The sequence below is a fragment of the Pristiophorus japonicus genome, chromosome 9, assembly GCF_044704955.1.
Source record: "Pristiophorus japonicus isolate sPriJap1 chromosome 9, sPriJap1.hap1, whole genome shotgun sequence".
Taxonomy (NCBI): domain Eukaryota; kingdom Metazoa; phylum Chordata; class Chondrichthyes; family Pristiophoridae; genus Pristiophorus; species Pristiophorus japonicus.
The window spans coordinates 132,045,358-132,057,397 of NC_091985.1; the positions used below are offsets into that span (position 1 = coordinate 132,045,358).

Sequence of the window (12,040 nt, forward strand, 5' to 3'; positions counted from 1 at the left end):
TTAACTTATCCAACAGTTGTGTGTATTTGCGTTTACTCTCCATCCCCTTTCTTGCTGTCCCCAAGCTGCACACTATCCATGCCAAGAGGGGAACTGGATAATTGACTTCAAAGTCCACACCAATACTGCAATTAAAACAGCTGCTAGAGTGTGTAAAGGAGCAGCCTGCCGATTATTTACCCTCCTTCTGTTCTTGGCTGGCCTCCAATTACTACCTCGTAATAGCAATAGAGCTTAGCGTGTGAAGGCAGGGTGCCCAAGCTTTTGGTCTTGGGCCCATAGATGTGTATAATGGCGTTTCAAAGGCCATACATCAAGTTTAAATCCATGTTCCCATTATCTGGCATATATCTCAAACTGTGGATCCATCATTCTGCCAATGACATAGTCATGCTAAGAATGACCCTTTCCAAATTTCTGGAGACGTAAAATTCAAAAAGGACATACCAAAAAATAAGAATTATAAGCACAAATAAGAATGAGTTACATAAACGTCATAGGACAGATTGCAAAGTTTGGGTGCCACAGTCCTGTTGTAGAGGATTGTGGGCATGAGCTTGAGATGCACGAGTCTGTGGCACAGCATGTTGGTGCCCAATTTGCTATGCACCCTCCACACAGCACTATATCAGTGCTTTTCTTAAACACTGTTTTAATGTTATAGGCAGGATTAATATGAATACTATTTTAAGAAGGAATATTGTTATTTATCTTTGTATCATCAAGCAATTTAAATGGCATGTTTTTGATAGAGTAGGGATCATTCAAGGAGGCATAGTTTTTTAAATATGCCAGCTTCTCTTGAATTTTTCATTTTGAGATGGGGAATTAATTTCTCCTTCAAATGTCTATCTTTTATCAATGATAATTCTGTTTTCAGTTAGCTCCCAAATATAATGCAGTCTAAAGGTATTGGACTCTCAGTCCTTCACCTTAACAGCAGATAGCAGTGACAAATTGATGCTGCAGTATTTCTTTTCTGCAGTCTTAGCATAAAACGTGCAAATGATGTTCTACTGCAGAATTCAATTTCACAGTTCAGTTGGGTCCTTGATTACTCTGCCAAATTCAGATTAATGTGCATTTAACTAACATGGATCAGGGGACTCTTGGCAGACAGCCAGTAGTGGTGCTGGCAATTGATAGCAGTGTTGCATTTTATGTCCTGTCCATCCACGAGCACCGTTGGTGAAAATGATTGATTAAATGAATCAGTGGCTGTAATTATTTGCAATTGTGATACATCATGAGGCTGTGTGTCTAAGGTCTTCCATTGAAACCGTGTACAGTTTGTCATAAAGAGGTTAGATCATTATTGGGTTTGCAGCAAGCAGTAAGGTTTGTGAAAGAATATGAGTATAATTGGATTATCCGTTAGTTTTTTTTGTATTATAGGTGGATTATGAAAAACCACAAAGGGGTGTAAGTCCTCAGATGACTGGGTCAGACACCTATCCTCGAGGCCCATCAAAACTACCTCAGTGTCCAACTAACCCCATCTACGCAACATCTAGTCATTATTTTCCATCATCATACTGCAAAACATCTCAATACCACAATACGCCTCCTCAGTCGAATTTTCAATATGTTAACCAAGGTGCTTACCAGTATCCAAGCTGGAGTTCATCGACACAACAGCAGCCCACTCGTGTATCCCATGAGCAGTTCAGAGCTGCCCTGCAGCTTGTAGTTAATGCTGGTGATCCACGAGAATACTTAGAAAACTTCATCAAAATCGGAGAGGGCTCCACAGGCATCGTTTGCATTGTAACAGAGAAGCACACTGGGAAACAAGTGGCAGTGAAGAAAATGGACCTAAGAAAACAGCAGAGGAGGGAACTGCTCTTCAACGAGGTTAGAGAAAATGTCTATTTCAAACATGAAAATGTCTTTGAATCAATATAAAATAATTTCCAAAATTTGATATTGTGCCAGTGAGATTGATAAGATTATTTTTCTGAGGTAATGTCTGATTACATTTTCCCCATCTAAATGATACTATTTCTATTTCGTGGAAAAGGACACATAAGATGGTAAACAAGGTGCTCCCAGCTGTTTCCAACATACAATAAAAATATACGTATGTTACAGTTGTGGTTTAGCTGTGTTTACTGTACTTCAGTATAAGTTGCAATAAAGTACCTACTGAATACCCATTTGACATGTCCACATGTGTGCTAATGCAAATTAAAAGGGTTACAGTCCACTGCTGCTTCATTCTTTCCTTCATGATTCACTATCAATTACTAAGTGTTTAGAGTTTTCAGAACTAGAAGTCTTCCTGTTCTTAGTTTTATATGAATGTTAAATTGACAAAGCTATGACATGGGGTTCTGAGAATTAAGGTTATACAATTTTAAAATTTAATGTAAAATATGCTATATTGTCCGGTCAATTAGGAATTGAAATTGGTAATAAAATTATTTCAAGTACTATAGGTGTCTTTTTACATTGTTAGTGTAGTGTTAAAAACTACCTAGATAGAAATGTTCAAACTGTAGCAATAAAAAGAAAAGCACTGCAAATACTGTAGGTCTGAAGTAAAAGCAGAAAATATTTTTTGTAAGTACACAAAAGGTCCGTCAGCTACTGAAAACAGAAAAAATAAGTGAAAACTTCTGACAAGACTGTACGCCCAAAATGTAAAATTTTCTCTTTTTTGGATGTTAACAGACCACCTATGTGTTTGCAGCACTTAATATTTTTGTTGGAACAATTGCATTTTCCTATTATTTTGTCTGGACCCCACCCACCAAGTTAACCCTTCAGTATTCTCATTATCCTCCTTGGTTTCTATTTTGCGGCTTTCTCAATTGACGCCATTAATATTGGCCTACAAGGTAAATCTAGAAAAGGGCCTTTTTTTTAAAAACATAAGACTCCGTGTTTTTAAGGTAAATTTCCTCCTTCTGCAACCTCCTCCAGCCTTATATCCCACCCACATCCCTTGGTCCTCTGACTCTAGCCTTTTGTACATATTATTCTGCCTTCAGCCCACCATTTGTCATAGAGTCATAGTCATAGAGTCATTATGGCACAGAAGGAGGCCATTTGGTCCATCAAGTCCACGCCGGCTCTCTGTAGAGCAATCCAGTCAGTACCATTCCCTCGCTCTATCCCCGTAGCTCTGCAAGTTTATTTCCCTCAAGAGCCCATCCAATTTCCTTTTAAAATCATTGATCATCTCCGCTTCCACCACTCTCATGACAGAGCCTTCAGTTCTATTCCATGTTCCCTATGTGCCTCACCCCTCCACTTCTCCCTGCACCTTTAACAATCTCCTCAAAACCCATCTCTTCGATCTAGCTTTCAGCCACTCCTAATCTCTCGGTGTCCATTTCCTTATCTATTTCTTTTAGTGATCACCGTGGGATATTTTGTTATTTTAAAGGTATTAAATAAATGCAAGTTATTGCTGTAGTCAATGGGCCCAAATTTCCCCAGGAGTTTTTTTTGGAGCAACTTGATTTTTCTGGAGTATCTTAAGAATCCCCATTCTGCACATTTAATTTGCGCCAGTGTAAGTGAGTTAGTTAAGACTTTTTTTAGTTTTTTTTTTCAAAAGGGGGGGGTTACCTACGTCTGTTTTGGCCATTTAAGCCAGTTTGGACAGCTAATGGTTGCTCCAAACTAACTTAGGCCAGCGTATGTGCCCACTTGTGGCCGCACAGAAAACCCTTGAGGAGAGTTAAGAAATCGGCACAGGTAACCTCCAAATGACAGTGTTATGACAGGAATGCAGCTTTTTTTTAAAATCCCAAGCAGCAAGACTGGACAGGGTGTAGGTGCTATCAGCCTGATTAAACTGAGTATGGGGTTTTTACAAGAATAAAAATGATCTTTAATGAAGGCTGACGTATAGGGGCCACTTAAACAAGAGGAGGGTTTTCTTGTAAATAATAGATCAAGAGCACCAACGCTCTCGCCTAATGGATCCGTGTGCGGCATCATACCACATTGGATTTTGACTTCTGCAGCACCAAAGAATTGCCCTGACTAGGTTTAGAAATTTAAAACATTAGACTTAACAAAAAAAGCATGTCAAAATGTAAACTTAAATTTTGGTGATCAGTATTGCGTAGTGTGACTTTGATAATTGGTAATATTTTAGAATTCTATGCAGTAGTGGGTGAGCTGTAAGATACTGCAGATAGGGAATTTTTAGTAAAGATAGCTAGATATTAAAGTACTAGAAAATCTTTGAAGATTCTTTCTTCCCCCCGCCCCCCCCTCCCACCCACCTCCCCGGTGATCAAAACTCATTTCTCCCCCCCCTCAACCCCCCCCCCCGGCCCAACCAACCTGTTTCTTGTAGCCCTCAGCATGGGAAGGCCGGCCTGTGAGGCAGGCCACTTGGCCCGGGATAGGGGCGGGACGCGTTGGGTCCCACGCTGCAGGCATCATCATCATCACTTTCATGGGAGGAGCTACTGCACATGCGCGAACGCTCCAACGCGCATGCACATCACTGCCGGCACTCTTACAGACGCTGGGCCCTAGCCCCGCACCCCCTGCCAGCTCTGTTTCAGCAGCACGGCCCTAGCTCCGTCCCCCATTGCTTTTGTTCACGGAGCGGGGAGAATACGGAGCTACATTTTCAGCGCCATTTAGGGAGCAGAAAGTCGGCACATCTCAGGTAAGTGCGCCGAAAAAAATGGAGGGGGAAATTTGGGCCCAATGAGTGGACAATCTAGCCTGTTAATACCCCAAAATAGAATAGACAGAAAATAAAAATGAAAGCATGTTTTGGATAAGGTTTAACTAATGTTCTTTTTGTTTAATACTTTTATATTTATTAATGTGGAGTAAAATTGATGCTACTGCTTTTCAGGTTTAATTTCTTTGCACTCTGTTGAATGCTTAAAAAGTATTTGATTTTCTAAAAGTATTTTTCATTATTTTTCCAATCCACAGAAGCCATTATCATAGGACAAACTGGCATCCAAAAGACAGGAGGTAGTGGCATCATGTAGTCAGGACTCAGAATAAATCAACTGTATTATTTCCCAACAGGTTTGCTGTCTTCCTTGGAAAATAAAGCAGTTGATATATTCTTTGTGCCTAGAGTTGTATTTATTTAATATTTCTTGCATGCTCTTTCCCCTTATTTTTCTGTGGGGGGGTGGCATTGCAAGAGTATCACTCCTCATCTTTTAATTTACTTTTGGCCTTACTTAAACCAGCTTGGCAGCTGTAGTAAATCATTTAAATAATGTAGTCAGCATATTCACAAAACAAGTCTCCTATCTGCTTGTTTAATATCACCAAATCTCTTGCTTTGTTAGTCACTGAGTATTTAAAAATTTGGGCAAAATCCACAGATACAAAGGTTGGAATATTGCTTGACCATGCTTACGTTTCAAGGGAAAAAGGTTTTTAATCCGGAACTTGACAAAGCCATTAAGGACTTGTGATTGTCTTGGTCTTGGAAGCATGTAGTGCCACAGAATGAGCTCAGTAACCACAGTTTAGTTTAGTTTTTCTGCCATCAGTCATGAATTAAGTCTTCCAACTTCCACCAACTCATTCCAGGTTGAAGAGGGGCTACTATAAAGGCTCTCAGACACAAACAGGTTTGATAAGGTTTTTCCAAACTTTCTGCAGCTACTTCACACACATTCTAGCAGTTGAAGCACAGATCTGTATTTTTTTCTCCCAAAATATAATTTTCTCTGTTTTCTGTTGGGGATAGGAAACCACAGAAAACAATCAGTTTTTCTTTTTAACAGGGTCCAGGTTAAAGGAAGGCATTCTAGCAGGAGATCAATCACCTGCTGGTCGTTCAAATAATGAATCCATTTTACCTCTGAGAGGGGCTTATGGGATTTTATTTCAAACACATTTCATTTTTGGTGGGGAAAGGGTTGGAGGGTTTAAAAGTATCCTGGATTAAAGGAAATTGAGCAGAGTAATTTTTTTAACTAATTTTTAAATGAAAACTCTTGGGCTGCTATCAATCTGGCTTTCTGCAAAACTAATTATGCTATGTGAACCTCAAAGATACACAATATGTTGGTGGGTTTGTCACATCTATCTCCTCTTTAACTGCCTAATGATGCCAGAGGCCTAGTATATGCCAGGATGTACTTGGAGATAATAAGTACTGCATAGAAAAAGTTGCATGGCTTTAAGATATGTACCTAAGCTTAAAAGTCTCTTGGTGCTTCCTTAAGTTTTCTTCAATCTAAAAATTTCTTGAAATAAGGTGGTTAGCTAAGAAAAGTACTTGAAAATGGCTAATCACAATAGCCATTTTTGGCAAAGAGATTAAAATTGAATCCATTCTGTTCTCTTACTGATACAATCTTGTAATGTTGAGCATTAATGTGAGAATGTTAGTTTGTCTGTGTTGATTGGCGACGCTAAGCAAGTAGGCTGGGGGTGGGTGGAGTGAGCCAAAAGAGGTATATGTGTGCACTTATTACCCAAAGTGATTGCAGAGCTAGTGAAGCTGTCGATTGAGTAGAATTATTTCTAGCAATATATTTAATCCCCAACTAACTTGGCATTGTTGGGAATAACATTTGGTTAGTGCTGGGGAGGAAGATATGACTGCACATATTTTAAAATTCCTAACCTTAGGAGTCCATGATCTGGCAGTAATTCAAATACAGAAACCAATCATTATAGCCAGAATAAACATCAACAGTAATGGTATTTAATTGAATTGCAAATTAGTCACGTGGAATGTCGAGATGTAGCTATCCCATAAAACGTTTTATTCCCAATATAAAAAAAGAAAGGGTAAAGATCTATTTAAAAGATACCTTGCAACCAGCAAACATAATAAATGAGTCTGAGATCCTCTCCTATGCACTCTCTCTCACACACACTTTCTTTTTCTCCACTCGTAGTTCATATGAAGTACAAGTTACATTTTTATCAGAGATTTTAATGGAAGCCTTTCCTCCAAATCTTGAAGTTTTAGTTTTCACCCACTGGCACTGCTAGGGTGAGGTTTAAAGTTACCCTGCATAATCTTCCTAGGTTTTTTAATGTCCCAAAAAAGTATTTATAGTTCCCTTTTCCCAAATCAAGATAGCTTTATTTCTTCTGCCTTGTTACATTTGTGTTAATTTGCACTGTTTTCTGTAGGACACATATGACTAGTTGGGCAGTCTGCAGTACGCCTTGCGGAATGATCAGATGTGCCTTTTCTTTCATTTAAAATAGTATTCCATCTACACATGTCGCCTAAGAGCTCACTTTGAGTGGAAGCAAGTCTTCCTCGATTTTGAGGGACTGCCTATGATGATGATGTCGCCTTCTATGATTTTTTAAATGTACAGTTATAGAATAAAGACCCCTTCTTTGTTACCAGACGTTTATTGGTGTTGATTAATGGTAGGGTCCTATCTGGAGTCCCCCTTTAATATATCACTATCTTCTATATTCTGGATGCTATCCTTATGGGAATTCCTATTGTGGAATTTAAAAAATGCAATTATTATTTTAAAATATAATAATTTACATCCTGTTTGATTACATTTTTTATAATTTGCTTCAAAGATCTATGATTTTCTAATTTTGTCTTTTTTTGACTTAGGTTGTAATTATGCGCGATTATCATCACGAAAATGTGGTGGACATGTACAACAGTTATTTAGTTGGAGATGAATTATGGGTAGTTATGGAGTTTCTGGAAGGTGGCGCATTGACAGACATTGTTACACATACAAGGTATGTTTTCAAATCTTTGAATTTCATTGGCTATCTTAGCTAGCTGAAACTCAAATTGTTGTTCAAACTATAAACAGTTTTTTACTTTGAATGTAATTAATTAAAAACTTAATACAATTTGAGCTGTACAAAATTAATCTTGTGGGGGGGGGGGGTGGAACTGATCTTAGCAATTTGTTGTGTAATGATACAGGTTGACCGTCCGAAATCCGAAGTTCCAAAATTCGGAATGTTCCGGACACTGGGTCGATCCATGGCAGGGTCGTCCGGAATCGGGAAAATGTTCCGGAATCCCGACATTTGTTTAAACCGAATTAACTGCTGCTAAAGAATTTAATAATAAGAACTTTAACGTACCTTTTTTGCAGGTCTTCAATGCAGGTTTTTCCCGGCTGCCGACCCCTGACCCGGAACCGTTGACCCCGGAACTGTGACCGACCCACCCTCCGCTTCGACGCCGAACCACCTCCCCCCACTCCGACATCGACCTTCCCTCGCTCCAACGGTGACCTCTGACGGTGACCTCCCCTGCTCCGACGCTGCTGCCGCCAACCTCCTCCCTGCCTCGGGCTACCCCTCCCCCCTCCACGGCCACCCCCCAAGGACGTTACCTCGGTCCAGGCGTTTCCGGATTCATGACGTCAGAAAGATGTTCCGAAATTCGGAAATACCTGAAATCCATAACAACCTCGGTCCCAAGGTTTCTGGATTTCGGACGCTCCACCTGTAATATCGAAAGAGCTGAACCTACTCTGTCAAAGGAGACTGGTAGCGCTTCCAATAATATTAGTGTATACGAATGATGCACTCACTGCACAGGCTTGAGTGAGGTAGTGAAGTGCATGAAATGATATTGTCTCATCATGCTAACCATGTTATACTTGGTGCCATTTGCTCTTACATTGCTGTAATGAAAATTGACAATGTTGGAAATGCCCCTCTGAAAAAGAAAAGACAGCTTACCAGGGTAAATTGATGCCATGCTTCCAGCAGGTAGCCCTGCTTGAAGGGACAAGGCTACAACTTTGTTGTGGCAATTCTTTGACCAGTGCTCCCTTTGAGCATGGCTCCTCACTGGAACCACGAGATCGATGTTTTGGGCTTAGACCCTTCATCAGAACTCAATAGTATATGCAAAGTAAATACATGGCAAGCTTCTGTACATAGTACATTCTGAGCACCGGCTTACTCTAAAATCCTGAGTACTGCTGTGCAGGCACAGTAATGCATTAATATATGTAATATTTGATGTCACAACATCATGAGATATGTTGTGTTCTGGTGTGTTATGTTATACTGATGTCATCACAACGTTACTCCACATTTGAACTGTCATGTCTCAGAAGTGATGCAACTGAAACAAAGCGAAATTCAGTGTCGTTGCTATGATTTTCACACTAATTTTACATTTACAGGTCCAAATTTGCTTCAGAAATCATAGTATATAAGGACATAAATATCAACACAAAGGGGGAATTTTTACCCCCCTCAAAACGGGTGGGTTTGGGTTGGGTGGGATGTGAAAATTTTAACGGAGGCAGGATGGGACGTGGGGGGACAGGGTTGGCTGAGCTATCAACCTGCTCCCAGGAGGCGGGTTAGTCATTTAAAAATTATAAGAAGGCTAATTAACCCAACTTCCAGGTTTAAACCTGGCAACTAAAAGGAGGCAAGGACTGCTTCCTGGAAAAGGCAAGTGCCTTTCCAGCACTGTTTGTGAGCCAGGAGGAGCAGGCGTGCTTCCTCCCTGCCCATCAAGCTTGCCTTCATCCCTGCCTACCATCGGAGCACCCCCTCGCCCCCCCACCCGTGATCAGACCTCCCCAGATCAGAGAACGGAGCTTCCCCCCGGGATCAGAGTTTGGACCACCCACCGGGATCAGAAATCGGACTCCCCACCCCAGGATCGGCGACCATCCCCACTGCCCCCCAGTATCGGAGCCCCCATGCTACCACTCACACAGTTGCAGGCTCCCTACCTGCTTCTGGTCTGTGGTCTCCTCTGGAGTGTTCCCCACCCGACAGGAAGCCAAGCCTGTCAATCAGGTTGACTTCCAGGCGGGGCTCCTGCTGCAAAAAAATGACACTTGGATCTCAGAAGTGATGTTAAAACAGCAGAGAATGCGGGGAAACCCGGACTTACTTCCCGACCAAAACTCCTCCCTACACCGCACACAAACCCCTCTCCCCCCTCATCCCCCAGGAAATATCAGGGCCAAAGAAGTAGGTACACATATGGATGCTGACTCCATGCTTACTGATGTTGCAAAAAGGCAGGATGTAGATGAGGATTAGAAGGCTGAGGTTGGAATATAGAGTACGCAGGAGGCGGCTTTGTGGGCATCAGAGGACAAAACCATTGTTGGTAATGTACTTTTGCTACAATGGGACAGGTAGGAATGATATCATTGGAAAATAATGCCCTTGAGGTGGTCATTGAAAGTAAGGCAGTGGAAAAGGATTGAATGGCTGACCATGTCAAAGATTGGAGGGAAAAAGAGGATGGATAGGGAAGGGTCCATGGCTTCAGTCACATAGAATATTGCTATCAAAGTAATTTAAACTGAAGAAAAAACAGTTTTATTCAACTGGATTTCAAGGTATAATTTCATACTGAATGTGAGGTAAATATAGGATTACATGATCAATAATAGGATAGAAATTTTGTAAGATTGATATGACTTTATTGCTTCAAGTTTAATTATAAATGAAGGCTATGTAATATTTTTCATTTTAATAATTGTTGAGTTTACTATTGAAGGTGTGTTGAACACTTTGCGAATTTCTGAGCAAACCTTTGCTCAAGCAAAATAAATGTGTCTAGGTATTGAAATGTATTCAAGAATGTCCCAAGAACTCCGCAACTGCATGGTTGTAGAATTATTCCCCTCTTCCTATCACAGAATTGGGAGTAGATCTAGCCAGAGCAGGACAGCACAAGAGGTACAGTCAGCTTTTATAATACAGTACAGAAGTCTTATAGAAACAAACACAAATGCAAGATTTTTGTATCTGCCATGTCTCTGTCACTTCTGCACATTTGGCTGCTGATAATCCAACAGCTCCTGTTCTTGATAATCTATGGAGTCTGAATGCCCTCTTCTGCTGGTACCTTGTTCTGGTGGCTTGCTCCTTGTCCTGGCCTCTGATGCCGACAGCTTTGGGTGGTGACAGACTGGTTGCAGGCAGAGAGACTGGCTGGCTGCTCCTGCATTCTGTACAGCTTCGAGTGTTCCAGTCTCCTCCTCTCTTCATTAGATACCGGCGGGTACAAATTGCCCACCGCCCAAAACGCCCATTTCGGTTGGTGTTTACTGCAGCTGCGGTTCAGGTCGACTCTTTTGCGAAATTGCGCTCTTTGTTTTTTTTTTTGTGTTTTGATCTGGAAGTCGGTCATAATGGGGGCAGTGCCGACACCTGAGGGGCAAAAATACAGCGGTGATAGCAACTGAGGGGCGGAAGTTAGGTGCGGTGCGGAGTCACTGCCGCGACGAAAACTCTTAAGCAATTATATCATTATTGTCAAATTGCAGCATTCACAAAGTTCTTAAAAACTATTTTTTCTGCTCTCACATTCTTGTATTTTGCAACAAGCAATGATATTAGTTTGAATAAATTGCAATTTTTATATCCATTTTTTCTCATAAGATTGGTTAAAACAGCTTGTAAGACAAATTTGAGCACAATAAGGATGTTAATTTTTCTATTGAAATTAGTAAGAGAAAGTTATTCAGATCCTTGGGCTGAAATTTGGTAACACTCCAGTTGGGGGCGGTAACCGAGGCGGGATTTCCTGCACCCGGCGCGGAAGTCCCACCCCGGCTGTGAAATTAGGGTTACCGCCCCCAAGAGGAAGTGGAGTGCAATGTCGGGCACTTCACTTCCTCTGGATGGCGGTTCCAGGGCTGTAAGCATGCGAATTTTCCAGCACTACACGGAGCGCCGTTATAGCACTGGCGCGAGCACGGGACCCTCCCCTTCCATTAAAGGAGAGGGCACGCTGCAAGCTCAGCAGTAAGGCAAGGGACCACCATTACGCCACCGGGGAGCAGGGTGACATGGCCGCAGCCCAGCATAGAAGCGGAGTCCCAGGCTACACCATCGCGGCATGGACCCCGCGTAATCGTTAGCGAAAGGCCAGACTAGTAAGTCGTTACTTTTTAAAAGTGGCGGCACACACCTCCTATACTTTTCACCCCGTAAACTGGGTGCAGCCCAGTTCGCGACCTAAGGCTGGCATGAACATTGCTTGCGGTGGCCTCACTGGATGATACCCAATTTTCGCTCCGGAGTAAAAGTGGGACGTTGCATATGCTGATGTCATCGTCACTGGCGCAGCGGCCCAGGGTGCTACCGGCAG

The 12,040-nt window shown here is 41.7% G+C and overlaps 1 protein-coding gene across 3 annotated transcripts in view; it reads left to right on the plus strand.

Annotated features, from left to right (window-relative positions):
* The window catches only part of LOC139273233 (serine/threonine-protein kinase PAK 5-like), a 365,900-nt gene that overhangs the window by 311,271 nt on the left and 42,589 nt on the right, over window positions 1–12,040 (plus strand). For all 3 annotated transcript variants that reach the window (XM_070889858.1, XM_070889859.1, XM_070889860.1), the window contains 2 exons: window positions 1,396–1,854; window positions 7,547–7,680. In XM_070889858.1, coding sequence (XP_070745959.1) covers window positions 1,396–1,854; window positions 7,547–7,680 — 593 coding nt within the window. The remainder of the gene's footprint in view (window positions 1–1,395; window positions 1,855–7,546; window positions 7,681–12,040) is intronic.